At 59.6% G+C, this 25,254-nt stretch overlaps 2 protein-coding genes and 1 long non-coding RNA gene across 11 annotated transcripts; 2 read left to right on the forward strand and 1 right to left on the reverse strand.

Moving 5' to 3' along the window:
* LOC142829308 (uncharacterized) lies at window positions 1-17,906 on the reverse strand. 3 transcript variants are annotated; one of them, XR_012903738.1, is made up of 5 exons: window positions 17,779-17,906; window positions 17,211-17,304; window positions 16,672-16,816; window positions 3,297-3,425; window positions 1-199 (listed from the first exon to the last, which is right to left on the reverse strand). It is a non-coding gene; the product is annotated as an uncharacterized LOC142829308 (long non-coding RNA). The 3 variants fall into 3 exon arrangements; XR_012903736.1 differs by having other exon boundaries at window positions 3,297-3,500; XR_012903737.1 differs by having other exon boundaries at window positions 3,297-3,503.
* On the forward strand, window positions 8,242-16,865 carry GREP1 (glycine rich extracellular protein 1). 5 transcript variants are annotated; one of them, XM_025180076.2, is made up of 15 exons: window positions 8,244-8,912; window positions 9,612-9,671; window positions 10,860-10,904; window positions 11,087-11,143; window positions 11,367-11,396; window positions 13,619-13,648; window positions 14,192-14,239; window positions 14,425-14,484; window positions 14,570-14,629; window positions 14,802-14,867; window positions 15,646-15,702; window positions 15,826-15,888; window positions 16,010-16,075; window positions 16,266-16,319; window positions 16,728-16,865. In XM_025180076.2, the coding sequence occupies exons 1-15, from the start codon at window positions 8,840-8,842 to the stop codon at window positions 16,751-16,753; spliced, it is 795 nt and encodes a 264-aa protein (XP_025035861.2). In that variant the 5' UTR covers window positions 8,244-8,839; the 3' UTR covers window positions 16,754-16,865. The 5 variants fall into 5 exon arrangements, with proteins under 5 accessions (XP_014424380.2, XP_025035861.2, XP_014424379.2 ...); XM_014568890.2 differs by having other exon boundaries at window positions 8,261-8,912; window positions 15,823-15,888; XM_014568893.2 differs by lacking the exon at window positions 14,570-14,629 and having other exon boundaries at window positions 8,245-8,912; window positions 15,823-15,888.
* On the forward strand, window positions 17,906-25,013 carry PKMYT1 (protein kinase, membrane associated tyrosine/threonine 1). 3 transcript variants are annotated; one of them, XM_075928738.1, is made up of 8 exons: window positions 17,906-18,035; window positions 19,088-19,486; window positions 20,247-20,737; window positions 20,971-21,077; window positions 22,697-22,869; window positions 23,033-23,286; window positions 23,858-23,956; window positions 24,317-25,013. In XM_075928738.1, exons 2-8 carry the CDS (start codon window positions 19,112-19,114, stop codon window positions 24,543-24,545), a joined length of 1,728 nt encoding a protein of 575 aa, XP_075784853.1. In that variant the 5' UTR covers window positions 17,906-18,035; window positions 19,088-19,111; the 3' UTR covers window positions 24,546-25,013. The 3 variants fall into 3 exon arrangements, with proteins under 3 accessions (XP_075784853.1, XP_075784852.1, XP_075784854.1); XM_075928737.1 differs by having other exon boundaries at window positions 17,961-18,093; XM_075928739.1 differs by lacking the exon at window positions 23,858-23,956 and having other exon boundaries at window positions 17,961-18,093.
* Window positions 25,014-25,254: the final 241 nt, after the last annotated feature.

The raw sequence follows: 25,254 nt of genomic DNA on the forward strand, positions 1-25,254 counted from the left end.
GGGGGGGGGGGGGAACGGCAGTGAGGGTGGAGGTCTGCCAGCTTCTAGCCCACGTGGGCTCTTGGACTGGGAGCCGGCAGCCCTCCCTCTCCCCCTGCATGAGCCTGCCGACTCCCAGCCCGCACCCCCACTGGCCTGCTCCCAGGTACCTGCTAAGGGCCACGCTTGCCAGCAGACGGGTTAGTCAGTTCCTGGTTCACTGCCGACGTGGGGAAACAGAAAAGCAGGATCTAAATTCTCCTGCATCATGTACTCCCAGTACTTAGTGGAGGGGGACACTGGGCATGTCGATGTGAGGGGGAGGGCAGGACAGCAGGGCCCCTGGGTCCCCCACGACACTGGACAGTCCATGTGTAAGATAGGGAGACAGGAACAGTGCCCTGGAGCTCAGCACAGAGCGCGCTCCCTCGTCCTGTCTCCCCACGGTGTGCTCACTAGCACCGGGCGGCAGGGCTCAGGGCACAGTGCCCCCCACCGCTGCAGTAACCCCCAAGCCGTTCCTGCAGTCTCGCCTGGACTGCGGCGAGCGCCTTCCTTCCCAGCCCAGGGCCACCCCCTACCCTGGCAGGAGAACAAAGGGCTGGGAGACTCCTCCACCCCCCCCCCCCGACTCCTCCTTCCCACTTGTGCCCCCCACCCTCAAGCAAATGGCCCAGTGCAGCTTTGTCCACCAGGCCCAGTCACGGAGCCAGGAGCCAGGGAAATGTACTGCACCAAGCCAAGAAACCACCCAAAGTCAATATCGCATGGCTGAGTTCAGAGCTGGGCAGGGGCTGGGATCAGCCTGGAGATCTTAACCTTTTGGGGGCTGTGGGTCAGCACAGATGGGGGAGCCCAGGGCTGGGCTGGCAGAAGCTGTGGATGAGAGGGAGGCACCGGCAGGGCTGGAGAGCAGGGCAGGGCTGGCAGGGCTGCGGGGTGGGAGTGGGGGGCACTGGCAGGGCTGGAGGGGCAGGGCTGAGTTGGCAGGGGCTAAGGGGCAGAAGTGGGGGGTACTGGCAAGGCTGGGCTGGCAGGGGCTGCAGGGTGGGAAAGGGGGGACCAGCAGGGCTGGCTTGGCAGGGGCCGGGGGGCAGGAGTGAGGGGTACTGGCAGGGCTGGGCTGGCAGGGCCTGTGGGGCAGGAGTGGGGGGGGACCAGCAGAGCTGGGGGCAGGGCTGGACTGTCAGGGGCTGGGGGGAGGAAGTGAGGGTTACCGGCAGGGCTGGACTGTCAGGGACTGGGGGGGAGGAAGTGAGGGGCACTGGCAGGGCTGGGCTGGCAGAGGCTGGGGGGAGGAAGTGAGGGGCACTGGCAGGGCTGGGCTGGCAGGGGCTGGGGGGAGGAAGTGAGGGGTACCGGCAGGGCTGGGGGGAGGAAGTGAGGGATACCGGCAGGGCTGGGGGGAGGAAGTGAGGGGTACCGGCAGGGCTGGGGGGAGGAAGTGAGGGATACCGGCAGGGCTGGGCTGGCAGGGGTTGGGGGGAGGAAGTGAGGGGTACCGGCAGGGCTGAGGGGAGGAAGTGAGGGGTACCGGCAGGGCTGGGCTGGCAGGGCGGGGGGAGGAAGTGAGGGGTACCGGCAGGGCTGGGGGGAGGAAGTGAGGGGTACCGGCAGGGCTGGGCTGGCAGGGCGGGGGGCGGAAGGGAGGGTACTGGAAGGGCTGGGCCGGCAGGGCCTGCGGGGTGGGAGTGAGGGGACCGGCAGGGCTGAGGGGACTGGCTGGGCTGGGGGGGACTGTGGGCCAGGAGTGAAGGGCACCAGCAGGGCTGGGGGAAGAGCTGGGCTGGCAGGGGCTGTGGTTCAGGTGTGGGGGGCACTGGCAGGGGCTGAGGGGACGAAGTGAGGGTTACCAGCAGGGCTGGGCCGGCAGGGGCTGCAGGGCGGGTGTTGGGGGACCGGCAGGGCGGGGGGCAGAAGGGAGGGTACCAGCAGGGCTGGGCTGGCAGGGGCTGCAGGGCGGGTGTTGGGGGACCGGCAGGGCTGGGTCAGCAGGGCGGGGGGCAGAAGGGAGGGTACCAGCAAGGCTGGGCCGGCAGGGCCTGCGGGGCGGGTGTTGGGGGACCGGCAGGGCTGGGCCAGCAGGGCGGGGGGCAGAAGGGAGGGTACCAGCAAGGCTGGGCTGGCAGGGCCTGCGGGGTGGGGGTGGGGGGCCCGCAGGGCGGGGGGAGCCGAGCCCTCGGAAGACAGGCAGCCCACACGAGGGTCCGCCAGGGCTCTGCTCTCAGACAGGGCGTGGTGCTGGAGCCTTCGGCCAAGCGACACATCCTCTGCCTTGAGTGTATTGGGGCCCCCTCCAAAGGGTTGAGAGTCCCAGACGGGCCGGGTCTGGGAGCGTGGGGGTCCCTGTGGCCTCCCAGACATCAGGGACACTGATCAGGTCTCCTGGGTCCATTGGGAGGGGCGTGGGGTCTAGTGGGTTGAGGGGGGTGGGCTAAGAGCCAGGACCCCTGGGTTCTCAGCAGCTGCCACACCCCATATGCTCATGGTGTAAAATACTGCAGGGCAGTGTTTAGAGGAGGCCTGTGATTTATGGGGCAGAGGGTCACTTGGGGTCACCCCCACAGTGTCCTGCCCCCCCCGCCCCCCAGCTAGAGAGTCTGATGGGAAAGGCAAATAGTCAGTGAGTGGAGAGAATTTGGCAGGGCACTGTGATGTCTGAGGCTGGGGCCAGGCAGGGGAACGGGACAGGAGAGGGGAAGAAAAGGGAGCTGTGTGATGAGAGGGTGGGGCAGGACTCCGGGGCCCTCACTCACAGTCTCTTCCCCTCATGCTCAGCTCCAGGGGTCAGGGCATTTCTCCAGAGCCTTTGTGTGTGGGGACACAAGGGGAGACCTGTCCCCCGACGGCGGGAGAGGGCCCTGGGCGCTGCGGTACCGGTGCTCAGCCGGGGCAGGGAGTGGGGGACTGCTGGGCCTGTGGCAGTGGGGCATTCATCCCCTGGCCCAAGGAGGGAGCCGCTTTCTCTGCCCCCCTCCCACTCCCTATGACGTTCGCTGACAGCCGCCATAGTCAGGGAGCTCATCTTACATGCAAATTTGCCAGCAGTGTGCCCCCGGGGGTCCCTGCCCCATGTCCTCACCTGGTGCTAGGGGGTACAGGGCCCCTAGGGGTCCCTGTCCCATGGGCTGGGGGCACAGTGCCCCAGGAGTTCTTGCCCCATGTCCCAGCCTGGCACCATGCTATATATGGGCCTTCCAGCAGGGGGCACTGCAACATCCATACCCATTCCATTTCCCCATGGGGATCCCCTCTGACTCCCCTGGCGCAGGATCCAGGGCAGCCCCCCACGCCCTCCAGCACGTTATCCCCCATACTTAGCTCCGCCGCCGGTGTCCAGACGCCTGAGACCCAGCTGGGCTGGACGCGCTGCGGCGCTGGCTGGACGGCTATTTGCCCACCGCAGGGCTGGATGTTTTCCTGGCCGGCCGGGCCCCAGCGTTTACCTTGGACAGCAACCACAGACAGAGCAAATGATCCTGCCGCTCAGCGGGGCTCGGCCGGCAGCAGCTGCCAGGGCACTGCTGGGAGAAGCACACAGCACCTGAGGCCCAGCTCCCACTCAGCAGTCGGCAGTGATACACAGCATACAGCCATGTTTAACAAGCTGCAGTTAACAGGGTTTGTGTGTGTGAGAGGGTGTCCCTGCCACCCCCTGCTTGAGGGGCTGATCCAGCTGTGTTGTGTGACTGCTTGGAACTGTGTGCATGCCTGTGGGGGGGGGGGGGGGTGCTGGTGCACCAGTGCATGGTGCCGGCACAGTGCGGGGTATCTGTACTACTGCATGTTGGTGTCCATGCCTGTGTGGGTGTGAGTGTGGGTGGGTAAGAATGGATGTGTGTGGATCTGTGTGTGCGTCTATGGTTGTGTGTACATATATCAGTGTGTGTGGGGGTGGGTATGCATGGACGGTGCGTGTCAGTCTGTGTGTCCATGTAGATCAGGCTGTACACATTTTAGGGTGCATGTGGGTATGGCCTAATGCATGTCAGGCCAGGGTGTATTCTACTGTGTGGGTGCATCTGTGTAACAGTGTGAATATCTCAGCATCTGTACATGCGTGATGTACAGTCAGTGGATGTCAGTGTGTGTGTGTCACTGCGAGTGTGTCACAGTGGGGGGTGTTTTACTGGGAGTGTATCGCTGTGTGTGTGTGTCACTGCGAGTGTGTCACAGTGAGGGTTGCCGGGGTGAGTGTGTGTCACTGCAAGTGTGTCACAGTGGGGAGTGTTTTACTGGGAGTGCATCGCTGTGTGTGTCACTGCAAGTGTGTCACAGTGGGGAGTGTTTTACTGGGAGTGTATCGCTGTGTGTGTGTCACTGCGAGTGTGTCCCAGTGGGGAGTGTTTTACTGGGAGTGTATCGCTGTGTGTGTGTCACTGAGTGTGTCACAGTGGGGAGTGTTTTACTGGGATTGTATCGCTGTGTGTGTGTCACTGCGAGTGTGTCACAGTGGGGAGTGTTTTACTGGGAGTGTATCGCTGTGTGTGTGTCACTGTGAGCATGTCCCAGTGGGGGTGCCGGGGTGAATGTGTTTTACTGGGAGTGTGTCCCAGTGGGGAGTGTTTTACTGGGAGTGTATCGCTGTGTGTGTGTCACTGAGTGTGTCACAGTGGGGAGTGTTTTACTGGGATTGTATCGCTGTGTGTGTGTGTCACTGCGAGTGTGTCACAGTGGGGAGTGTTTTACTGGGAGTGTATCGCTGTGTGTGTGTCACTGTGAGTGTGTCACAGTGGGGAGTGTTTTACTGGGAGTGCATCGCTATGTGTGTGTGTCACTGCGAGTGTGTCACAGTGGGGGGTGTTTTACTGGGAGTGCATCGCTATGTGTGTGTGTCACTGCGAGTGTGTCACAGTGGGGGGTGTTTTACTGGGAGTGTATCGCTGTGTGTGTGTGTCACTGCGAGTGTGTCACAGTGGGGAGTGTTTTACTGGGAGTGTATCGCTGTGTGTGTGTCACTGCGAGTGTGTCACAGTGGGGAGTGTTTTACTGGGAGTGTATCGCTGTGTGTGTGTCACTGCGAGTGTGTCACAGTGGGGAGTGTTTTACTGGGAGTGTATCGCTGTGTGTGTGTCACTGCGAGTGTGTCAGTGGGGAGTGTTTTACTGGGAGTGTATCGCTGTGTGTGTGTCACTGCGAGTGTGTCACAGTGGGGAGTGTTTTACTGGGAGTGTATCGCTGTGTGTGTCACTGTGAGTGTGTCACAGTGGGGAGTGTTTTACTGGGAGTGTATGGCTGTGTGTGTGTCACTGCGAGTGTGTCACAGTGGGGGGTGTTTTACTGGGAGTGTATCGCTGTGTGTGTGTGTCACTGCGAGTGTGTCAGTGGGGAGTGTTTTACTGGGAGTGTATCGCTGTGTGTGTGTCACTGTGAGCATGTCCCAGTGGGGGTGCCGGGGTGAGTGTGTTTTACTGGGAGTGTATCGCTGTGTGTGTGTCACTGCGAGTGTGTCCCAGTGGGGAGTGTTTTACTGGGAGTGTATCGCTGTGTGTGTGTCACTGCGAGTGTGTCCCAGTGGGGAGTGTTTTACTGGGAGTGTATCGCTGTGTGTGTGTCACTGTGAGTGTGTCAGTGGGGAGTGTTTTACTGGGAGTGTATCGCTGTGTGTGTGTCACTGCGAGTGTGTCACAGTGGGGAGTGTTTTACTGGGAGTGTATCGCTGTGTGTGTGTCACTGTGAGTGTGTCAGTGGGGAGTGTTTTACTGGGAGTGTATCGCTGTGTGTGTGTCACTGTGAGTGTGTCAGTGGGGAGTGTTTTACTGGGAGTGTATCGCTCTGTGTGTGTCACTGCGAGTGTGTCAGTGGGGAGTGTTTTACTGGGAGTGTATCGCTGTGTGTGTGTCACTGTGAGTGTGTCCCAGTGGGGAGTGTTTTACTGGGAGTGTATCGCTGTGTGTGTGTCACTGTGAGTGTGTCAGTGGGGAGTGTTTTACTGGGAGTGTATCGCTCTGTGTGTGTCACTGCGAGTGTGTCCCAGTGGGGAGTGTTTTACTGGGAGTGTATCGCTGTGTGTGTCACTGCGAGTGTGTCCCAGTGGGGAGTGTTTTACTGGGAGTGTATCGCTGTGTGTGTGTCACTGTGAGTGTGTCAGTGGGGAGTGTTTTACTGGGAGTGTATCGCTGTGTGTGTGTCACTGTGAGTGTGTCAGTGGGGAGTGTTTTACTGGGAGTGTATCGCTGTGTGTGTGTCACTGTGAGTGTGTCAGTGGGGAGTGTTTTACTGGGAGTGTATCGCTCTGTGTGTGTCACTGCGAGTGTGTCAGTGGGGAGTGTTTTACTGGGAGTGTATCGCTGTGTGTGTATCGCTGTGTGTGTGTCCCAGTGGGGAGTGTTTTACTGGGAGTGTATCGCTGTGTGTGTGTCACTGTGAGTGTGTCAGTGGGGAGTGTTTTACTGGGAGTGTATCGCTGTGTGTGTGTCACTGCGAGTGTGTCCCAGTGGGGAGTGTTTTACTGGGAGTGTATCGCTGTGTGTGTCACTGCGAGTGTGTCCCAGTGGGGAGTGTTTTACTGGGAGTGTATCGCTGTGTGTGTGTCACTGCGAGTGTGTCACAGTGGGGGGTGTTTTACTGGGAGTGTATCGCTGTGTGTGTGTGTCACTGCGAGTGTGTCACAGTGGGGAGTGTTTTACTGGGAGTGTATCGCTGTGTGTGTGTCACTGCGAGTGTGTCACAGTGGGGAGTGTTTTACTGGGAGTGTATCGCTGTGTGTGTGTCACTGCGAGTGTGTCACAGTGGGGAGTGTTTTACTGGGAGTGTATCGCTGTGTGTGTGTCACTGCGAGTGTGTCAGTGGGGAGTGTTTTACTGGGAGTGTATCGCTGTGTGTGTGTCACTGCGAGTGTGTCACAGTGGGGAGTGTTTTACTGGGAGTGTATCGCTGTGTGTGTCACTGTGAGTGTGTCACAGTGGGGAGTGTTTTACTGGGAGTGTATGGCTGTGTGTGTGTCACTGCGAGTGTGTCACAGTGGGGGGTGTTTTACTGGGAGTGTATCGCTGTGTGTGTGTGTCACTGCGAGTGTGTCAGTGGGGAGTGTTTTACTGGGAGTGTATCGCTGTGTGTGTGTCACTGTGAGCATGTCCCAGTGGGGGTGCCGGGGTGAGTGTGTTTTACTGGGAGTGTATCGCTGTGTGTGTGTCACTGCGAGTGTGTCCCAGTGGGGAGTGTTTTACTGGGAGTGTATCGCTGTGTGTGTGTCACTGCGAGTGTGTCCCAGTGGGGAGTGTTTTACTGGGAGTGTATCGCTGTGTGTGTGTCACTGTGAGTGTGTCAGTGGGGAGTGTTTTACTGGGAGTGTATCGCTGTGTGTGTGTCACTGCGAGTGTGTCACAGTGGGGAGTGTTTTACTGGGAGTGTATCGCTGTGTGTGTGTCACTGTGAGTGTGTCAGTGGGGAGTGTTTTACTGGGAGTGTATCGCTGTGTGTGTGTCACTGTGAGTGTGTCAGTGGGGAGTGTTTTACTGGGAGTGTATCGCTCTGTGTGTGTCACTGCGAGTGTGTCAGTGGGGAGTGTTTTACTGGGAGTGTATCGCTGTGTGTGTGTCACTGTGAGTGTGTCCCAGTGGGGAGTGTTTTACTGGGAGTGTATCGCTGTGTGTGTGTCACTGTGAGTGTGTCAGTGGGGAGTGTTTTACTGGGAGTGTATCGCTCTGTGTGTGTCACTGCGAGTGTGTCCCAGTGGGGAGTGTTTTACTGGGAGTGTATCGCTGTGTGTGTCACTGCGAGTGTGTCCCAGTGGGGAGTGTTTTACTGGGAGTGTATCGCTGTGTGTGTGTCACTGTGAGTGTGTCAGTGGGGAGTGTTTTACTGGGAGTGTATCGCTGTGTGTGTGTCACTGTGAGTGTGTCAGTGGGGAGTGTTTTACTGGGAGTGTATCGCTGTGTGTGTGTCACTGTGAGTGTGTCAGTGGGGAGTGTTTTACTGGGAGTGTATCGCTCTGTGTGTGTCACTGCGAGTGTGTCAGTGGGGAGTGTTTTACTGGGAGTGTATCGCTGTGTGTGTATCGCTGTGTGTGTGTCCCAGTGGGGAGTGTTTTACTGGGAGTGTATCGCTGTGTGTGTGTCACTGTGAGTGTGTCAGTGGGGAGTGTTTTACTGGGAGTGTATCGCTGTGTGTGTGTCACTGCGAGTGTGTCCCAGTGGGGAGTGTTTTACTGGGAGTGTATCGCTGTGTGTGTCACTGCGAGTGTGTCCCAGTGGGGAGTGTTTTACTGGGAGTGTATCGCTGTGTGCGTGTCACTGTGAGTGTGTCAGTGGGGAGTGTTTTACTGGGAGTGTATCGCTGTGTGTGTGTCACTGTGAGTGTGTCAGTGGGGAGTGTTTTACTGGGAGTGTATCGCTCTGTGTGTGTCACTGCGAGTGTGTCAGTGGGGAGTGTTTTACTGGGAGTGTATCGCTGTGTGTGTGTCACTGTGAGTGTGTCAGTGGGGAGTGTTTTACTGGGAGTGTATCGCTGTGTGTGTATCGCTGTGTGTGTGTCCCAGTGGGGAGTGTTTTACTGGGAGTGTATCGCTGTGTGTGTATCGCTGTGTGTGTGTCAGTGGGGAGTGTTTTACTGGGAGTGTATCGCTGTGTGTGTGTCACTGTGAGTGTGTCAGTGGGGAGTGTTTTACTGGGAGTGTATCGCTGTGTGTGTCACTGTGAGCATGTCCCAGTGGGGGTGCCGGGGTGAGTGTGTTTCACTGGGAGTGTGTCCCAGTGGGGTGCTGCGTGTCTATATTGGTATGTGTCTCTCACAACAGCCCCTTGCTGCCCTCTCCTTGCAGGTGCTCCGGGCAGTGAGTCACTGGGGGTGTGGCCTGCCCTGGGGAGGCGGGGCCATGGGTATATAGGGGGAGCAGGGATTGAGGGGAGCTCACATCGCCATGGGGCTTGGGACTCTGCACGCTGGGCTGCTTTTGCTGCTGCTGTGCCTGGCCAGGGGCAGCCTGCAGGGGGGTGAGCAGCGCGGGGGAATATGGGGTTGATGGGATTCAGGTTGGGGGGCTGCGCTGGGATGGGACAGGACAGTGGTGGGGGCTGGGGCTGCCTCATTTGACTGCACCGCCTCTGTGGGGCAGTGCAGGTCGTGGGGGGAGAGGGGACACTTGGGAGCAGCAGGGGGGGGCTAGCCCCGGCAGAGGCAGGGACAAGACTGGACTGCCTGCCCGCCCGGAGGGTGTCCCGGCTCTCACCCACCAGCCTCCAGCCCCTTCCCGGAGCCAGGGATAGAACCCAGGAGTCCCAGCTGCGGTGTCACCAGCCACCCCATGCTTGCCCGCCCTGCCTCTGGCACTGAGACCCCAGCCCATGGGATGGGGGGGGACAAGTGTCTGGCTGGTGCACGTCCCCTTCTGCACTGAAGTCCCCAGGCCAGAGCAGGGACTGCCCCAGAGAAATGTGGGCCCCATCTCCCAGATGGGCACATGGGGCTGGAAGCCAGGGTACCAGGGTTCTCTCCCATGAGTCCTTGCCCCAAAGCGCCCCCAAGCTCAGTGCTCTCCTCTGCCCCCAATATCTTGTAGGGACCCTCAACCTTCACATCTCCCTGGGGTCCCAGCCCCTTGGCATCCCCTGATCACCGTGGGCCCCAGCCCCCCATGTGCTTCTCTAGGGATATCCCATTTCTGGCAACCCCCCCTTTGCACCCCCTCCCAGGAGTGAAACTGCAGGCAAATGGAGCCCTAGGGCGTCTCTACCTCCCATCGCTGATCCAGGGTAAGTGAACCCCAGTCAGGCACTGTGGGGAAGGTGTCCCCGAGTGGGCAGACTGGAAGGGAGAGGGCACAGGGCATGCATGGAGAGACGGGGGCACAAGGCTGGGCTGCCCAGGAGGCTCTGGCTGAGCTGGACCCAGAATTCCCCAGGGGAGGGGGATGGTCTCCCACCAGGATAGAAATGGGGCGCAAGGGACTGGCTCACCCCTGTGCTGTCTGGGTTGCAGGAACAGGGGGAGTTCACTCTGGAGCCGGACTGGGACCATCTGGAGCCAAGGCAGGCGGGTGACAACCAGCCTCTATCCTAGACCCCACTTTTCTTGGAATGGGCTAGAACCCAGGAGTCCTGCCTCGCAGCCTCCTGCTGCTCTAACCACTAGCCCTCCTTGCTCCCAGAGCTGGGACAGAACCCAGGAGTCCTGCCTCGCAGCCTCCGGCTGCTCTGACCACTAGCCCCCCTTATCCCCAGAGCTGGGACAGAACCCAGGAGTCCTGCCTGGCAGCCTCCGGCTGCTCTGACCACTAGCCCCCCTTGCTCCCAGAGCTGGGACAGAACCCAGGAGTCCTGCCTCGCAGCCTCCGGCTGCTCTGACCACTAGCCCCCCTTATCCCCAGAGCTGGGACAGAACCCAGGAGTCCTGGCTCACAGCCTCCCGCTGCTCTGACCACTAGCCCCCCTTGCTCCCAGAGCTGGGACAGAACCCAGGAGTCCTGCCTCGCAGCCTCTGGCTGCTCTGACCACTAGCCCCCCTTATCCCCAGAGCCGGGACAGAACCCAGGAGTCCTGGCTCACAGCCTCCCGCTGCTCTGACCACTAGCCCCCCTTGCTCCCAGAGCTGGGACAGAACCCAGGAGTCCTGCCTCGCAGCCTCCCACTGCTCTGACCACTAGCCCCCCTTATCCCCAGAGCTGGGACAGAACCCAGGAGTCCTGCCTCGCAGCCTCCCACTGCTCTGACCACTAGCCCTCCTTGCCCCCAGAGCTGGGACAGAACCCAGGAGTCCTGCCTCGCAGCCTCCCACTGCTCTGACCACTAGCCCCCCTTGCCCCCAGAGCTGGGACAGAACCCAGGAGTCCTGCCTCGCAGCCTCTCCTCCCTGCACTCTTCTAACCAGCTAGCGCCAATTCCCCTGCAGCAAACAGTGCGTGTTTGATGCATCCTACCTTTGTCTCTGTTCCTCCCTTCCAGCACCACACCCTGGCTATGGACCCCAAGGACTGCAGCTGGGACTAGGTGAGGCCTGGGCGTGGGGCTGGGTGATTGAGAGCTGCCTGTGAGGTTCCCAGAGTGGCTGGCTGGGTCAGGAGGGGCGGTGGGATCGCAGAAGACGTGCCTCCTGCCACCCCAGCAGAGCTGGGGCCGCCCCATCAGGGCCCCTACTCCCAGCTAAGCCCTCTCTTTTCTGGTCCCCGCAGGAGCTCAGAATGGGTTTCGAGTGGCACCGGGTGCAGGCATAAAGCTGGGTAAAGCAGGTAAGTGGGGTCATCTGCCCCACTGAGAGCAAAGGCTCTTCTCTGAGTTCCTGAGCACAGGAGTAGAAACCCTGGAGTCCCCTGTGGGGAGTGTGGCACTTAGGGGATCCCTGTTAGCTCCGCGCTGTAGGCCACCTGACACTCCCACACCCCCGGCCCCTCTCCAGCCTTGTGCACCCCCCCCCCCCCATCTGGCTCTAACTCCTCTCTCCTTTCTGCACAGGCTACGGCGTCCCTGCAGGCTATGGTGCAGGTAGGCGCGCACTCCTTCCCCGGACCAACTGGGGGAGGAACCCCCTTTGCAGGCCTCACTGCCTTGGGGTCCCAAGCCTGGGTGACATGGCACATGGGTCCATGGCTCCTTCCCGCTGACTGATCTGATTCCAAAGCGCGGGCCCTGGCTTTCCCCACAGAGCTGGGTGGGGGCTGCTCCCCTGTGCGACTGCACCACTAAAGACACCCCAGGGCACTGTGGCTAGAGCGAACCCAGCAGCCCCCTGCCCACCCCGTCTGGCTGTTAGCCAGCAGACAGCCATAGTGAGCCTCAAGGATGGGAGGGGAAACTGAGGCACGGGGCAGGGGCTCAGCCAGAGCTAGACCCCCGAAGTCCTGACATCCTGCCCCTCTCTGCAGATCCCTGAACAGGCACAGACAGCTCCGCAGGGCGCTGTACAGCAGTGACAGGCTGCGGCAAACTCAGGCTCCCACCCCACACCTGCCCCCCCCCCAGGCTGGGGCTGCCTCCTGGACCCTGGCACGCAGCGCCGCCCTCTGGAGTGGTTTCGACACCCCCGTGCCCTCGCGCAGGCCCCTGGGAGGGACTCTGCTCACAGCGCCCACTGCCCGGGAGCAAAAGTGCAGCTGCGCCTTGTTCAAAATAGCTCTGGCTGAGCTAGCTGGGCCCTACAACTCCCTGCTGCAGGATGGAGACAGCAGGGCTCGGAGCCCGAGGGCTGGGTGGTAGATGTGCAGTTGGATGGGGGAGCGCCATGGGGCCCTGCAAGGCTACATCTGTGTCTGCAGCCCAGCGGGGATGGGCCGTGGGTATCCATGGCACTACCCCTCTGCTCTACCCACTAGACCCCACTCCTCTCCCAGAGAAACCAGGAGTCCTGGCTCCCAGACACCCTGCTCTAACAACCTGACTCCACACCACTCCCTTCCCAGAGGCCTCAAATTCCCAGTCTCCTCTTGCCAGCATTAGGTGGTTATGCCCAGGGTGTGAAACAAAACCAGCCAATGCAAACTAAGTGGCTATGGGTCAGCACTGAGGGGCACTGGCAGAGCTGTGGGGGGCAGGGGCTGTGGGTCAGCACTGAGGGGCACTGGCGGAGCTGTGGGGGGTAGGGGTTGTGGGTTAGCAGAGGGGCACTGACAGAGCTGTGGGGGGCAGGAAGCTGTGAGTCAGCAGAGGGGCACTGACAGAGCTGTGGGGGGTAGGGGTTGTGAGTCAGCAGAGGGGCACTGGCAGAGCTGTGGGGGGCAGGGGCTGTGGGTCAGCAGAGGGGCACCGGCAGAGCTGTGGGGGGCAGGAAGCTGTGAGTCAGCAGAGGGGCACCGGCAGAGCTGTGGGGGGTAGGGGTTGTGAGTCAGCAGAGGGGCACTGGCAGAGCTGTGGGGGGCAGGGGCTGTGGGTCAGCAGAGGGGCACCGGCAGAGCTGTGGGGGGCAGGAAGCTGTGAGTCAGCAGAGGGGCACTGACAGAGCTGTGGGGGGTAGGGGTTGTGGGTCAGCAGAGGGGCACTGGCAGAGCTGTGGGGGGCAGGAAGCTGTGAGTCAGCAGAGGGGCACTGACAGAGCTGTGGGGGGCAGGGGCTGTGGGTCAGCAGAGGGGCACCGGCAGAGCTGTGGGGGGCAGGGGCTGTGGGTCAGCAGAGGGGCACCGGCGGAGCTGTGGGGGGCAGGGGCTGTGGGTCAGCAGAGGGGCACTGGCGGAGCTGTGGGGGGCAGGGGCTGTGGGTCAGCAGAGGGGCACCGGCAGAGCTGTGGGGGGCAGGGGCTGTGGGTCAGCAGAGGGGCACCGGCGGAGCTGTGGGGGGCAGGGGCTGTGGGTCAGCAGAGGGGCACCGGCAGAGCTGTGGGGGGCAGGGGCTGTGGGTCAGCAGAGGGGCACCGGCGGAGCTGTGGGGGGCAGGGGCTGTGGGTCAGCAGAGGGGCACCGGCGGAGCTGTGGGGGGCAGGGGCTGTGGGTCAGCAGAGGGGCACCGGCAGAGCTGTGGGGGGCAGGGGCTGTTGGTCAGCAGAGGGGCACCGGCAGAGCTGTGGGAACAGGGCTGGGACAGCAGGGGCTATGGGCAGGGGTCCCTGGAAGCTGGGCGCTTGTGCGGCCACTCAGGTGAAATTCCAGGGCCGCCCCACGGCTAGGTTTGCGTTTCGAATGCCGGCGGACATAAAGCGGTTCTGCACGCGGCTGGGAAAGGTGGGGGGGATACTGGCGGTGCTCAGCACTCAGGGGCCGCCCTGTGTATCTTTCCAGGGTACTTCCACGCTGCACTGCCCCTGGGAGGTGAGTTGGACTCCACTGCCCTATTCATACCCCTCTGGCCCGCCCTGCACTACACCCCTCCCACGCACGCTGACGCCTCTGCGTTTCCTCTCCCACAGGCCTTGGGGGGTGGCAAAGGCCCCAGTGCTGGTAATACCCCGTGCAGGCCCCATCTCTGTCCTTTGCCCCAGTGTCTCCACCCTTCACGTGCCCCGCAGGCTGTCCTCTTCCCCCGCTCCCGCCAGCTGTTTCTTCTCCTTCTGTCTAGAGATCCCTACTGCTCACACCACTGGCACCCTGAGGTGAGCCCAACTGCCATGCCCCCTCCCCTCCCTGGGCAGAGAGGAGCTCACCTGCCGAGCAGCCTGAAGGGTTTGAAAGAGATTTATCTATCCTTGCCTCCAAAACCCACAGCCCCCTGCTAACCATCCCCCTCACTGCTAGCCCCCTCCCTCTCCACCCCCCGCCCCGATGCTTCCAGCCTCCAGTGCCAGAGCCCACAGTGCAGAAGCCAGATTCTTCTGTGCTCTAGGTTGGTCTCATTCTGGGATCTCCCCCCCACAGGTTATGGGGCAGGACCCAGAGTTGGCAGCTACCCCACAGCTCAACAAGGTAAGGGGCATGAGCTAAGCACAGCACCCCCTGCTGAGAGAGCCAGAGCTGGAGTAGAAGGGGCTCCCCCCCCCCGCTGCTAGCACTTTTACCCTGCTCCCCACGGCACCCCCCACAGCACCCCTTACTGGGAGAGGCCAGGGCTGGAGCAGTGCACCCCAATCTGGATTCTCTTTGCTCTGTAGGAATCGCTGGAGTAGGCGGTGGATACCTGGCCAATGGGGCACAGCCAGGATACAGGAATGGTAAGAGGACCACAAATTGTACCTCACTTCCCGCCCCCCCTCCACATCCAGGCTGAGCCTGTCTGATCTCCCATCTCTCTTCTAGGCTACGGTGCAGGAGGGAACAGTCACCCTGGGGCCGGACTCCAGTCAGGATATGGCAACGGTGTGCCCAGTGACAGAGGGAGGAGAGCGAGGGGCGGGGCAGGGCTGGGCTGGCAGGGGGCTGCAGGGCAGGAATGAGGGGTTCTGGCCGAGCTGTGGGGGGAATCCAGGGCTGTGGGTTGGAACAGAGGTGCACAAGCCAAGCTAACTGCCTTAATCTATTCCATCCCCAGGTGCCCAGGCTACCTACTTAGGGCATTTTGCCAGCCTTAGCACAGATCTCTCAGCTGCTAAATATGGTGAGTCCTTCTGACCGCAGAGCCAGGAATTGCTTAGCTCTGGGAAGTAGGAAACGGGACACAGGGCCTTGTGCTCCAATCCAAACCCAGTACGGGGGACTGGCTGGCTGAGGGAGGGGCAAAGGAGTGTGCCCCCCATCCTGACACCCTGTCCATGCTGTAGGCCTGGGCCAGCTCCCAGACCATGGGCAGTTCCAAGAGACCATGCCCATTGGTCTGGGGGGAGACTATGGTGCTGGGAAATGAGGTAGGTGTGAGTAAGGGCTCTGGGCTCCTACGGTGGGTGAACTTGTCCATAGAGTTGCTATAGAGGGAAGTGTGAAGGGCAGACACCCCCCCCCAGAAGATTTATTTCAGGTGCAGCAGCAGTGTCCCCAGTAAGCTGTGCTCTTGGGTGGCCTCCTAGAAAACATTGAAATGCTGCCCAGCTGACTGGCAGAGTGCCCACAGCCGCCTACATGTGTTTCTATTGGTAGTGCACATCCACACATGCCTCGGTGCACAGCAATCTGTGCCATGCCGCCCAGTATCTTCGTCCCACCCCCACCCTGTGCAGGGATGTGGGCGGGGGGCTGGGATGCCCCTTGCCAACCCTGCTTTGCCTAAACCAGTGGTCACCAACCAGTAGATTGGGATCTACCAGTAGATCCTGGAGCCTCCCGCAGTGACAGCTCCCTTGGTTCCCAGCATACCGTCCCGCCCTGCCCGTAGGCAGTGCAATCTCCTGTCCCTGTGCTGAGATCTCCACTCACCAACACTACCATGTTTCCTCCTCCAGGTGGTGCAGGGCAACTAATGTACAGGGCACAACAGGCTGGGCCCAGTTCCCTGGATGGTAAGAGATGGTGAGGGGCTGTCCAGTCACATGGGTCCCCCCTTGCCTCTGGACACATGTATACTCATCCCCAGGGGCTCAAAGCCCCTTCCTGTGCTAATTTCCTGCCCCCTCCCCCAGCAGGCAACGGGAATGGACTGGGACATGCAAACGGAGGGGATCTGCAGGCTAACGGACTGGCTGCTGGTAAGATCCCCACCCTGCACCATTTGCTTCTGGGACTGAGGGAGCTGGGAGCTCCCCCCACAGCCATTGCTCCTGCCCCACTCCACTCCACCCCTCCTGATAACTCTTGTCGCTGTTGCAGGGGGATACGGGCCACTCACAGCAGGGCAGGCTCCTGGAGGCTATGGACTCTCCCCAGCAGCATATGGTAGGAGTGTGTGTGGGGGGGAGTGGGGGAGAGACGCAACATTTTATCCTATTGTCTTGTGATGCAACCAAAACTGCTCTTGCATGCGTGTCCTGTGCCTTCCCCTGCTGTCCAGAGAGAGTCATTCTCCTTTGGGTAGCAGACGGGGATGGCCAGTGACCAATTCTCATCTGCTCCCACCCGCTTCTAGGAAGCAAGGAGGCCAAGTATGGGCTGAACGGCTTTCTGGGGAATGGATACAGAGGTAAGAATTGGGGAAGGCATGTGTGTTGGTGGGGGGTGAATCTTGGAAACAGGGAAGAGCTATGACTCTTGGAGGGGATTATCTTGGGGGAGGACACAAGCTAAAGGAGCCAAATCTCTGCAGTTTGGCTAAGGGCTTGACATGGGCAGTGGCTGCAAATGTCACAGCAGGGTGAACTTCAGGAAGAGTACAGTATTTGGGTAAGGAGGAACGCAGCCCAGGTAAGACGGATGATGGTATATCCCATATAGAATCAATGCCCTGTTATCTAGAGAAAGAGAAGGCAGGGGCTCTGGGAAGGAATAGCTCTCTATCCCCACATGTGTGGGTGGATGCACTAGTCTCCACTCACCCTTGAAGATGTGCTGCTCTCTTGAAGCTCTGACCTCATGCTTCTCTTTATGCCAGGTCGCTGCCCTCCCGGGAAGTGCTGAGTCCCCGACCTTCACTTGGGGAACTTCGCACCACAGGATGGCAGAAGCCTACCGCTTCTGGTGCTGAAAAAGCAAAGAATTTCTCCTGAGATAAATTATCGTCTCTTTCTCTTTATTTTTAATGGCTACAGATCTGTCTTTTTAACAGAAAAACAAACAGTGACTGGTAAATGTAATGTGTTTGGAAAGTGAGGCTGCAACCCTTCTGACCTCCCTTCCTCTTGGGCTTGGCCAGCGAGGAGAGAGGGGTTTTAAGGGTAGGCCTGTACAGGAATACCGGGAAGGTCGGAGCGGGGTGACTCGGTTGTTAACTCCCTTTTACTGGCTAGGCAGAGAATATGTGTTTGTAGCTAGAGAGTGGGATGTGGGAGCGCTTGCAATAAAGATCCCGCACAAAGCTGAAGTCTCGAGATCTCTGTACGCCTGCGCGCTGTCCCAGTTCCACTGTCGTTCACACCTCCCACGGCAATTGGCGTTTGCTCTCCGCACACTCCGGCAGAGGCTGGCTCTTCTCCAGGCACGTTGTGAAGCTTTTCTTCGCCATCATAGTGCTAGAATCGTCATTAAGAAAAAGTAAAGCTGAGTCTCTGTGGAAGGATGGGCAGGGGGCCGTCCAGGCAAGCGGGGCTAGTCCTGTTTGCCCCGGGCAAGGAGAGATGGGGGGTGATTTTCTCTGGGGGAGCTGACATAGTGGAGGGATTCCCACCCCACACCCAACCGTGATTGGTCAGCCCCTCCCCCCATGCAACCTGACGAAGCAGCTTGTCTCCTCACTCCCCCCCCCCATTGGCTTGCCGGGGGGGGGGGGGGGCCTGGACATGGGGCACCTGGGGGTCGTGCTCTGGGGAGTTCTCCCCACAGGAGTGGGGGCGAGGGTGGTGAATGTGGGTGAGGCGGGGGAAGGGAATCGCTATCCCTGGGGGGGGCTGTCCCTGAAGAGGGGGGTGGCAGTGGAGGGGGCTGCCCTGAGGGGGGGTGGGGGGCTGCTACTGCAAGGGGCTGGGTTGGGGGGAGCTTGGCCACACTTTGGTTGCCGCGGTGCATTGTGGGCGGGAACGTGTCTCGGCCGCGCTCCCCCCCCCGCCCCTCGGAGCCGGGCTGCGGTGGGCGGGGTGAACGCGCGCGGGAGGCGGGGCCACCCCGGGCCGCCGCCGCTGATTGGCTAACGTGGTGAGGCGGGGGAGGACGGTTGGCGGCTCGCGCCGCGCCGGACGGTTTTGGCGCCAAACGGAGCGGCGGTTGGGCCGGCTCGGGGCGCGCGCGGGGAGCCCGCCACATCCGGGTACTTGCGGCCAGCGAGCGCGGCGCTCCCCCCTCCCCCCGCGGGGACCGGGGAGGAGGTGAGGCCCCTTGGCCCCGCCCCCCGGGGGCTCTCTCGCGCTGGGGGGCCCACGCCGAGCGCCCCCAACTGCGTCTCTGTCAGAAACCCGCCCCCCCGTCACTGGGCCCCCCCGTCACTGGCCCCCCCGCTGTCAGAGCCCCCCCACTACTGGGCGACCCCCCCCGTCACTGACCCCCCCCGCTGTCAGAGCCCCCCCGCTACTGGGCGACCCCCCCCCGTCACTGACCCCCCCCCGCTGTCAGAGCCCCCCCGCTACTGGGCGACCCCCCCCGTCACTGACCCCCCCCGCTGTCAGAGCCCCCCCGTCACTGACCCCCCCCCGCTGTCAGAGCCCCCCCGTCACTGACCCCCCCGCTGTCAGAGCCCCCCCGTCACTGGGCTGCCCCCCCCCGTCACTTACCCCCCCCCTGCTGTCAGAGCCCCCCCGTCACTGGGCTGCCCCCCCCGTCACTTACCCCCCCCCGCTGTCAGAGCCCCCCCGTCACTGGGCTGCCCCCCCCCGTCACTTACCCCCCCCCCCCGCTGTCAGAGCCCCCCCGTCACTGGGCTGCCCCCCCCGTCACTTACCCCCCCCCCCCCGCTGGCAGAGCCCCTCCGTCACTGGGTTCCCCCCATTACTGAGTCCCCCCCACCCTGCTAGGTCCCCCCTTCACTGAGCCCCCTGCTGTGTCAGGTTGCCCCACTGGCCCCCCTGCTAGCCCCCATCACTGACCCCCCCTGTCACCAGCCCCTTTCCCCCAAGCTGGCCCCCTGTGTCTTCCTGGCTGAACCCCTCCCCGCGCTGTACCCAGCCCGCCAGGGCCCCCCACTTTGCCCAAGGCAGGGACCGTGCGGGGCGTCCCCCACCCTGTTTTTATACCAAGGGACTGGCCTGCAGAGCCTATCCTGCCCTCCCCACACCCCTCGCCCATGCCAATGGGTGCTGACCTTGAGACACAGCCACCAACCAGCCCCTGGTGCTCTCCCCAGCTGCTGTCCTCTTCTCCCTGCAGTGTCTCCCCCTGGCAGAGCCAGCCATGCCGCTGCCCCTGGACTACGCGGGCACCGAATCCCAGCTGAGCCGCACGCCCCTGCCCGTGCCCGTGCCGGCCTTCTTCCGGGAGGCCGAGCGCAGCTTTTCAGTGAAGAAGCCGGGTCGGCCACTCAGCTACACCCTCCCGCCCCGGCCACGCCACAAGGGCACTCTCACTGTCAGCCGGGTCTTTGCCAGCCGCCAACCGCAGCCCTGGAGCCAACCTCGGCCGCGCAGCGTCTCCTTTCGCAGCTCCCAGGATCGGGCGCTGGCCCCACATAGCCGCCTTTACAACCCTGCCCGCAGAGAGCCCTTCTTCAGTCAGTGCTTCCAGCTGCTGGGCCGGCTGGGGCGCGGCTCCTTTGGGGAGGTGTATAAGGTAAGAGGGCTAAGGTGGCAGATCCCAGCAGGGGACGGGATGTGGGAATTGGGGGCATCTGGGATGAGGAATTCTAGCTAAGAGATGCAGAAATTAAGGGGATCCCATCTAGGGACATAAGCGACTAGCCGAGTTGTCCACTGGTTGCTTCCCCTCCCGCCGGCTGCCTTTATCCTAGGCAGCAAGGGCTGGGGGAGAAGGAACCAGTGGAGGGAAGAGCCCCCTTGAAAGCTGAGGCAGAGCGCAGGGAAAGGAGAGGCACCACAGGGGACCAGACTCGAGCCAGGCATCACCTGTCCCGGCTTGCACCTGGTCCCAGACGCTACGCCTCTGCTTTTTAAATGTAGTAAGGGCCTGGCAGCTCTTACGACATTTAAAAGGTAGAGCCACAGCAGGTTTAGCTCCCGGGATTGCACAAGCAAGGACTACTTACTCCTGGCTCATGCCGCCCCAGGGAGCTAACCCTGCTGCAGAGCTACAGTGGGGGCAGCGTTCCCCCCCCCCCGTCCCCCCTCCAATTGACTAATCAAGTAGTCAATGGAAATTCCATCCACTACCTGTTAGCTGATTTTCCACATTTTAACATCCTTAATCCCAGCTGGGGGGTGAGCATGACTCATCCTGAGCCTGTTCCCCTGGTGGCTGATTCAGACTCCCCCAGGTTTGCAGCATGGAGGGTGAGCATGGAGTTATTTTGTGGGGAAAGGAAGTAATCTGTTGGGGGGAATCTGTGTCCCCCATGGCTGACCTTCCCTCACAGGTGCGCAGCAAGGAAGATGGGCGACTGTACGCAGTGAAGCGCTCAGTGGAGCCATTCCGGGGAGCCGGCGACCGACAGCGCAAGCTGGCCGAGGTGCGGAAGCATGAACAAGTGGGGCGCCATCCCAACTGCGTGAGCTTTGTGCGGGCCTGGGAGGAGCGGGGCCAACTGTACATCCAGACGGAACTATGCCCGGCCAGCCTGCTGCAGCATTGTGAGGGACATGGACCGCTGCCTGAGGGCCAGGTGCGGGCCTGCCTCTGGGACCTGCTGCAGGCGCTGCGCCATCTGCATGCCTGCAGGCTACTGCACATGGACATAAAGCCAGCCAATGTCTTCCTCACCGAGCGCCACGTCTGCAAACTGGGCGACTTTGGCCTGGTGCTGGAGTTGGACCGTGGAGACCTGAGTGATGCCCAGGAGGGTGACCCACGCTACATGGCACCTGAGCTGCTGCGGGGGGAGTACAGTGAGGCAGCTGATGTCTTCAGGTGGGGCCTCTAGAGTCAGGGATAGAACCCAGATGTCCTGTCTGACTCCCAGCCCAATCCTTCTGTCCACTACTAGACCCATCTTCTGGCCTCCACTCCACGCACCCCCTTCCTTGACCACTACCATCCCCTCACCCCATGTGCTCCAAGGCCAGGCACCCAGATGTGCCAGAGAGCAGAGGACCCTGGGAAGCCAGCTCCCAGCTGACCCAATGTGCACATCTCTCTTTCAGCCTTGGCATGACCATTCTGGAAATCGCCTGCAATATGGAGCTGCCAAATGGAGGGGAGGGCTGGCAGCAGCTCCGCCAGGGCTACTTGCCCCCTGAATTCACTGCTGGTAAGTGGAGGGGTGGGGATCACCTCTCTTGGCACAGGTGGAGTTGCTGGTTCTGCTGATGGTTACCCAGTGTCCAGTGGGACCCTACTTCGCACTTGGGAATCCGCTGAAATTGGCTTTTAGTTCAATTGTGTACACGAGTACATGTTCGTATCCCTATAACAAACTGACCCATAAATCACATACCTCATATGGAACCAGAAGTACACAATTAGGCAGCATTGGAGACCCAAAAATAGTAAATGCAGTAGCGTGTTAGTTGTAAAGTGCTTAAAGGGAATGTAACAATTTTTCTTGTGCCTAGTGAAGTTTCAGACCGTATTAAGTCAATGTTCAGTAGTAAACTTTTGAAAGAACAAGTATAACCTTTTGTTCAGAAGCCTCAGAGAGGTAGCCAGGTTAGTCTGTAACTGGAAAAACTTAAAACAACAAATAGTTTTTAAGGTGCTACTAGTCTAATAAAACATGTAGATGGTATTCGTGGGCACAGCCCACTTCTTCAGATGACAGAAGTATTAGAAGTCCAGATCCAAGAATAAATAAGGGAAGGGGAGAAAGGGAGAGGGGGGGGAAAAAAGAGCAAAAAGGAGGGGGAAAAGAGAAAAAAATAAGACAGGGAGTAGACGGTTCAAATAGTTACAACAGGCTGATAAGACCAATTAGCACCTCCATTTGAACCATCTACTCACTCTCTTTATTTTTTTCTCCTTTCCCCCCTCCTTTTTGCTCTTTTTTTTTTTCTTTCTTTCTCTCTCTCTTCCTCCCCTTCCCTTATTTATTCTTGGATCTGGACTTCTAATACTTCTGTCATCTGAAGAAGTGGGTTGTGCCCACGAATACCATCTACATGTTTTGTTAGTTTTTAAGGTGCTACTAGTCTATTATTTAAGGTTTTTTTTTATTTTGTTCAGAGTTAATGAACAACCTCCATTCTCATGGTGTTTGTAAATTGGAGGTTTCGGTGCGGGGACATGAGTGTAAAAACTAAATATTTCTCCTGTCATATTTAAACAGTATTTAATGGATAGCACTGTAGTAAATGAACCATGAATTCATCTCCTGTGGCTCTTCTGGGTAATGTTGATTCTAATTTGACTGCTGAACCACCGAGGTCTGAGTATTGCGGGACTAATGCAGTGGCTCTCAGCCTTTTCAGACTGCGTACTCCGTTTAGGAGTCTGATTTGTCTGTACATCCAAATTTCACCTCACTTAAAAACAACTTAGTTACCAAATCAAACGTAAGAATGCAGAAGTGGGCATGCTGTTATTGAAAAATTGTTTACATTCTCATTTTTACCATATAATTCTAAGATCAATTGGAATATAACTATTGTGTGCCATGTTTCAGTGTATAGTGTATAAGGTAGTATAAACAAATCTATGAAATATTAGTTTGTACTAACATCACTACTGCTTTTATGTAGCCTGTTTTAAAACTAGGTAAATATCTACCTGGGTTGATGTATCTTCAGGGGTTACCTCTGTGTGCCCTCAGGGGTTATACAGGTGTAGTGGTTACATAAGGCAGAACTTTAAGTAACGTGACTAGGGGGCTCTGCTGCAGGGAGATGGGTGGGGCTCAGTGGAGGGCACTGCTGATGGCTCTCCCTGGCCCAGGTCTTTCCTCGGAACTGCGGGTCCTGCTGGGTGCCATGCTTGAGCCTGATCCCCGGCTCCGACCCTCGGTGGAGGCACTGCTCAACTCCAGCCTTATGCGCAAGACGGAGAAGTGGCGCAAGCTGACTCTGCTGGTGCAGGATGGACTCTTAAGAGCTGCCTCATTATACCACGTAAGTCCTAGGTAGCGGGGGGCACTTCAGTCCTGCAGCCTCCAACTCGGCTGTTACGCTTCAGTCCCAATCCACAGCCCCCTACTAGACCAGCTGTGGGCTCCCCTACTTGGCTGTGCCAGTGCCCCTTAGTCCTATTGCACTTTCTCTCTCCTCCTCTCAGGGTGTTAGGAGCTTTGTGCACTGGCTGTGGCACACTCTTTGCCTGCCAGCACGCTGGCTCTCCAGTTGGCATCGGAGCATGCCTGTCACCCCGCCCTGCTCCCCACTACTTGCTACCCTGCTGGACAGCAGCTTCTCCAGTGACTGGGAGGAAGAGGAGGAGGACGGGAGCCTGGGAGAGGATGTGTTCGAGGTATCGGGAATCTGTGGGCGGCATAACCAGACCTGTCCAGGGGAGCTGTTATCACAGGACAAGTAAGTGAGTGCGGAGATGGAGGGTGGGGATAATCCCTTCCAGTAAGTGGCAGCACTGCTCCCTCCACAGCCATGGTCCACTCCAGCGCAGAAATGGATTTCTGGGATGCAGGGAGTATATGGGATGAACTCAAATACAGGGGCATAGGAACATGGTGGGGGACCGAGAGTGTGAAGATGCAGGGGGCAGAATATGAGATGCAGGGGATGGTATCTGGGGCAGGTAGGGATGTAGGAGGAAGCTGTGGGGAGGCTAGGAATACAAAGTAATCCAGATGAGCAGGACAGGTGGACATAAGGCAGGGGTATGTGCTCCTCCCTTTAGGATGTAATAGGGATGATGGGGTGTGGGAAAGTACCCTAGCTTTCCTGAACAAGGAGGTGCATAAAGGTTCCTCTAAGGGGTCGGGGAGCTCCCTGGATTACATATCCAAGGTGGCCCTTTGTGGCGTGGCGGGAGCATGGTGGTTGGGAGATGGACTCAAGATGAATGCATGGGAATGTTGAGTCCCAGGGCCAGCCCCTCTTGCACCCACAGAGGCTCCCCCTCACACCTCTGCTTCCCTGACAGGCCCCCAAGCTCCCCGCCGTTGAACCTGCACCCCTCTGTGGGCAGCACATCCACCCCACGCCACCCCTCGCCCCCAGAGACTGGCAGCAGAAGGAAGAGGTGAGATGCTGGCTATCAGGCAGGGCTGCAGCATATCCTGTAGGCCTCTCCCTTTATTCCTGCACACTTGAGAACCAGCCCAGGAGTCCTGGCTTCCAGGCACCACCCCTTCCTGCTTTCCCCAGGTGTGGGAGGGGAGTGCAGTGTACTAGGTAGTGGGCCTAGGAGTCTTGACTCCCAGCAGCCCTTCCTACCTCCCCTCCCCCCCTCTAACTCACTAGATCCTACTCTCCTCCCAGAGCTAAATGGGGCATTTCTGCTGTTGAACAATTCTGCTCGGGGTGGGGATGGGCTAGATGGAATCCCATAGGGTGTCTCCATCTTTCACTTTCCTGATCCCACCCTGGTTCCCCCTCCTAGGTCCTCAGCCCTTCAGGGCAGCCCCAACCTGAGCCGTATCAGCCTGGAGTCTCCCCCAAGCAGCCCAGGCTCCCCCAATGGGGGCAGCCTCCGCCGCACCCTGGCCTTTGAGGAGGAGGATGAGGAAGAAAGGGAGGAGAGCGTCCCCCCGTGTGCAGGCCTGCGCTGCTCTTTTGAACCTAGGAACCTCCTAGGCATGTTTGAGGATGCTGTGGCTGAGCAGAAATGACAGGACTAAAAGACAACCAGCTGCCCTCAGCTTGATTATTCCTGGGGCAGGAAGTGCCCCTCACTGGGTAACTACCCCACATGGTCCCCTTGACACCCCCACCCTATTCTCTACACTGCTGGGTTGTGGAGAGAGCACCCCCTTTCCTGGTGCTGCCTCTGTTCCTGTTGCTGGCAGCAGGGGGCTGCTGGAGGGAGCAGCTGAGGGTTGAATCTCCAGTGTACATTCTTTTTAAGCTTTTTAACCTCTCCATGAAATGGTGGGAGGGACACCGGTGCTGCCATCCCCTCCCACCAAGGATTGCCCGTGGCTCTGCCCCAGGCTAGGATCCGGTGGGATTTGTGGATTGTGTTTGGTTTCATTTTTAAGGGAAGCTGGCAGCTATGGAAAGTGTTAATAAAAAGTGCTTTGAAATGGTCACAAAGCTAACACAGCCCTGGGCTAGGGGAATAAAGTGAGTCAATCCCCTTTCTTTGTGTGGGCAGCACTGTCCTTGGCTGGAGTGAACAGGGATCTGCTATGGCTGTGGGGTTCTGTGCCAGTCTACCCCAGTTTGATCACTTGTGCCGCTCCTTCCCTGCCAGGGCTGCCGAGCTTGATTCTGTAACACTAAAGGGGTTGCGCAAGGGCTACTCACAAGCCATGGCACGGGGCATACAGCACTTGGGGTGTTGTCACACGAACTGAGGAGAGTGGCACTAGTGTAATT

This window comes from Pelodiscus sinensis, chromosome 4 (assembly GCF_049634645.1).
Source record: "Pelodiscus sinensis isolate JC-2024 chromosome 4, ASM4963464v1, whole genome shotgun sequence".
NCBI classification, from domain to species: domain Eukaryota; kingdom Metazoa; phylum Chordata; order Testudines; family Trionychidae; genus Pelodiscus; species Pelodiscus sinensis.